This window comes from Brassica napus, unplaced genomic scaffold (genome assembly GCF_020379485.1).
Source record: "Brassica napus cultivar Da-Ae unplaced genomic scaffold, Da-Ae ScsIHWf_1108;HRSCAF=1574, whole genome shotgun sequence".
In the NCBI taxonomy this organism is placed as follows: Eukaryota; Viridiplantae; Streptophyta; class Magnoliopsida; order Brassicales; family Brassicaceae; genus Brassica; species Brassica napus.
In genome coordinates this window covers 19,300-24,395 of record NW_026014532.1, presented here as the reverse complement: position 1 = coordinate 24,395, position 5,096 = coordinate 19,300, and the positions used below count along the sequence as shown (strand labels likewise).

Here is a 5,096-nt window from a genome sequence, read left to right as displayed (position 1 = left end):
ATGACCGGTCTACCCGCACCCAAAAATGTAAAAGACGTGCAAATTTTTCTCGGACACGCCGGATTTTATAGGAGGTTTATACAAGATTTTAGGAAGATCGCTAGACCTTTAAATAACCTCTTGTGCAAGGAAGTAAAGTTTGACTTTACCCCAGAATGCATGAAAGCTTTCGATGATTTAAAAAAATCCCTTATTACTGCCCCCAACGTTCAAGCCCCCGACTGGAATCTCCCTTTCGAGATCATGTTCGATGCGAGTGATTTTGCGATAGGAGCAGTTTTGGGCAAAGGAAAGATAAAAAGCTGCATGCCATCTACTATGCCAGTCGTACGCTTGATGAAGCGCAACGGAATTATGCAACAACAGAAAAAGAACTACTCGCCGTAGTCTATGCATTTGAAAAATTCCGTCAATATTTAATTGGCACACATGTGATAGTTCACACTGACCACGCTGCCATTAAATTTTTGATGCAAAAGAAAGATGCAAAACCTCGACTCATACGCTGGATTTTACTACTCCAAGAGTTTGATATTGAAATTAAAAACAAACGAGGAGTAGATAATGAAGTCGCTGACCATCTTTCTCGAATCAGAATAGAGGATAACGTCCCAATAGACCATTTCTTCCCAACAGAGAACGCTGCACACATAGGCACATCTTTCGTAGGTCAAATATCTCTCACTTCTAATGAGACATCGATCGATGTGAAAGAAAACATATCGATCGATTCAAGTAGTGATACATCGATCGATAACGACAGTATCGCAACACCTCGATTCCCTAGTAACCACATTCACAGCACCTCGTCTATAAAAATAAATATTGACATAACGGTTAACGTTGCTGGTGATAAGATAAATCTTACACCTGATGAAGAATCGCAACGGGAGGTGCACGCAATTGGAAGGAAATCGAAAGATCGACCCTGGTTTGCTGATATAGTTAACTATTTGGCAGCCGAAGTCGAGCCTGAAGAACTCAAGGGATATATGAGGAAGAAATTCTTCAGAGATGTTAGAAGATATCATTGGGATGAACCATACCTCTACAGGCATTGCTCTGATGGGATATACAGACGATGCGTATCCGAAGCTGAAATTCCAGACATTATATACCAATGTCATTGATCTGACTATGCAGGACATTTTGCCACCTATAAAACGGTTTCGAAAATCCTTCAAGCATGATTCTTGTGGCAGAAGACTTTTCGCTATGTCCATGCATTTATAACACAATGTGACAGATGACAAAGACGAGGAAAAATCAGCAAAAGACACGAAATGGAACAGAAGTTCATTCTGGAAGTAGAAGTCTTTGATTGCTGGGGGATTGATTTCATGGGTCCTTTCCCATCCTCATACGGAAACAAGTATATACTAGTCGCTCTAGACTACGTATCCAAATGGGTTGAAGAAATAGCTTCCCCAACCAATGACGCATCTGTCGTTATTAAGCTTTTCAAGAGCATAATCTTCCCACGGTTTGGAGTTCCTAGAATAGTCATCAGTGACGGTGGAACCCATTTCATCAATAAGGTCTTTGATTGATTACTTAAAAAGAACGGTGTTCAGCATAGAGTAGCTACGCCCTACCACCCACAAACCAGTGAACAAGTAGAAGTCTCTAATCGGCAAATCAAAGAAATTCTAGAGAAAACTGTAGAAATTTCCAGAAGGGATTGGTCTAGGAAACTAGATAATGCACTTTAGGCCTATAGGACTGCCTATAAGACACCGTTGGGAACAACACCATTCCACCTCCTTTTTGGCAAATCCTGTCATTTACCAGTCGAACTGGAGCATAAAGCAGCTTGGGCCACTAAACTTCTGAATTTTGATATAAAGCCTGCTACTGAAAGGAGACTCATCCAGCTTAACGAGCTTGATGAAATCAGACATTTAGCCTATGAGAATTCGAAACTATATAAAGAAAGAACTAAAGCACACCACGATAGGAAGATCTTATCCCGACACTTTGAACCGGATGATCAAGTCCTTCTTTATAACTCTCGGCTAACGTTATTTCCTGGGAAGCTTAGATCTCGTTGGTCCAGACCATTCACAGTAACAGACGTAAAACCCTCCGGAGCCATAACTCTAAAAAGTGATAAAGGGGATGAGTTTACAGTGAACAGCCAACGAGTAAAACATTATTGGGAAAAACCACCAGCGAATCAGCCAATTATTCTAAGAACCCCTGATAACTAGTTTATTCAGGAAGTCGAGCTAAAGACTTTAAATTAAAGTGCTGAATGGGAGGCAACCCATTTTCTTTCAAAAAAAAATAATAAAAAAAATATATAAAAATTTTTCATTTTCTCGTAATTTTATTTATATCTATATTTATATCTTGGTAATAGTATAACATTAGGAGTAATAGAAATTAGGAGTAGTTCATTTGGAGAAATATCGATTGATGTAGTTGTTCTGCCATCGATCGATGCGGACATATCGAGGGTTAATCTCATTTAACTCGACATCCGCCTCTTTCTCCTCTCATTCGCAAAACCCTAACGAAATCAAAACATCTCTTTTCTCTCTCGATTCTTGACGGATTTCTTCCGTTTCTCGGTCTAATCCACTCGATTTCTCATTCTCTATCTGTTTAGTTCATTCACTCACCCGATCTACAAGGTTTGACTTCGAAATTCTCTTTTATTAGGAATTTTTAGAGTTGAGTTTTGAGATGAACTAGAACTTATGATTAGGCGTGAATTTGGGATGGTTTTGAAGTTTCTAACGATTATCTAGTGTCAGGATTGTGAATCTTATGATGTTGATACCTTGAAAGTTTGATTTGGACTTGAATGATTTTTGCAGGTTTCGCGATTCGACATCGATCGACATGAACTTTATAGCATCGATCGATATCCTTATTATCGACTAACCTTAATGACATATATCGATCGATGTCTCACATACTTCATCGATCGATATCAAGATATATTGATAACACTATCTCACTCCTAGTCTCTTTTCTGTTTGTTTTCAGATGAGCTCCGACGCAGCCGCAGACAGACGTGAGAGGAGGACGAAGAGGAGATTCGACGAAGCTAGCACCTCCGTACAGCACCGCGACCCTTGGCCTTGTGACGATAAAACACCCATCGACACAGTCGAGCCGTTCGCTGACCCGAAGAAAGCGGTCAACAGCAAGGAGTGCATCAACCTCATGCTCAAAGACGAGTGGGACGACTACGACAGCTTGTTCTACAATGCTTGGCTTGGCGTCTCTATCGAGCCCACACGGTTCATCGATCCATACATCTTACGGAAGCTACGGATCGAGACAGACATCAAAGAGATGATCACGCAGCTCGGACTTGGCACCATGGCCACTCGCGCATACGATCTCCACGTCGACTTGGTCAGACAGTTTATGGCCACAGTCGATTTTACCTACAGCACCTCGAGGGTGCGGGTAGCAGGAGATGGTACACTGACCTTCTTTGCCAGGGGGATTTGATACAGGATCTCCATCCCCGAACTCTGCCGCATCTACGGTTTCGATGAGACTGCAACCCCGAGCAAGCTCCCACCCTTCCTAGGCCTCGACAATTTCTGGGAGATAATCGGCACGGGAGCGTGGGACTCCAACACCGCCACACAGACAGATATACATCACCCTACCCTCTGGTACTTTCTACGGGCTCTTGCAAACACGTTGGTTTGCAAGATGGAGCCCAACAAGGTGAGGATACAGGAGCTTACACTACTCTTCTGTGGAGTAAACGGCTTGGTGGACCTGACTCATCTCGATGAGAACAACGACGTCGTGACTCCAAACCTTGGAGTAATTTTTGCTGCGCATTTGGTGGAATTGAAGAAAAAGCCCTTCACGGGCAAAGGCAGGAAGAAGGAGACGGTTGGGAGTTTGCTGACACCGATCTTTGAGTATCTAGGCATCCGCCTAGACCCGAGCACAGCTGACCGCTCCCACCGCTTCATGGACAAGCCACACCTGATGAACTCAGGTTGGCTCAAGGACGGACTTCTCTGGAGTTTCAGGATCGGGAACCAGCACCGCCTACTGCAGATGCCGAACAGGACGATCACAGACTTCAATTACAGTGTCGAGAGACTCTGGTTCATGCCCGATGCCCAGCTCCTCCGCGATCTTCCGGCCATCCCGCGCAGACCTCCCGGAGTGCGTCGAGCCAGAGCCACACAGGGACCACCAGAGGCACCTCTTCCTGACTTCCCGCACATACCAGATATCCCTATGCGCGATCATGGAGACTTTCAGAGGGTAGTTGTGGATGCTTTTCGTGCCATCTGGGCTAGAGTATCTTGCACGACCAGGAGGACCATCAGAGCTCACCCACCAGCAGCAGCAGGACGTTCCAGGCGGCGTAGAGACCCTTCGTCCGAGAGCGACGACGAGACCAGCGAGGACACCGACTAGTCCTCCCATTTCTATCTCTTTCCCGAACTTGTTTTTCTATTTTTCGAACTTGTAGGATTTATATTTTAGACATATCTATGCTTTATGTTTGAGACTGTTTACTTATTTCTTATGTTTGGAGTGTCTAACAGAGCTAACCACACTGACAGATCAAACGAGTTCGATTCTAGACATGATGCAGAATTTTATGTTCTTCTCCATCGATCGACACAGAGTGGATGGTATCGATCGATGTGCGGGACAAATAGGTACGACACCTTGCTGTAACATCTCAAACATCTAACTTTGCTTATCACCACCTTTGGACACTTTACACCGAGACGGTGTAATTTAAGTCTAGGGGAGGTAGTACTAACACCATCTTCTTGAGTTTTGTCAAAATCTTTTCAAAAATAATTTTACTGAGTTAAGAAGGAGACTATGAACTTATGATTTTTACTTGAATGTCTAACCACTTTTTCACACCATTCTAGATTTACTGATTGCAGATAGTACTAAAGATGCTAAAGTGGATCAACCTGTCAACTATACACACTTGCCTAGCTTGTTTGAAAGAACCAAAGCTAACCTCCAACACTAACCTGACACTACTGCTTGTCTTGGGGCTTGGTATACAGGGGATCAGATTCTTCAAACAAGTCTGGAAGGTAAAGCCTTATGTAGATTTATTTATCACAATTTTCTCTCTC

At 43.3% G+C, this 5,096-nt stretch overlaps 1 protein-coding gene across 1 annotated transcript; it reads left to right on the top strand.

Moving 5' to 3' along the window:
* LOC125595977 (uncharacterized mitochondrial protein AtMg00860-like) lies at positions 1–387 on the top strand. Its single transcript, XM_048771332.1, has one exon. The coding sequence runs from the start codon at positions 1–3 to the stop codon at positions 385–387; it is 387 nt and encodes a 128-aa protein (XP_048627289.1).
* Positions 388–5,096: the final 4,709 nt, after the last annotated feature.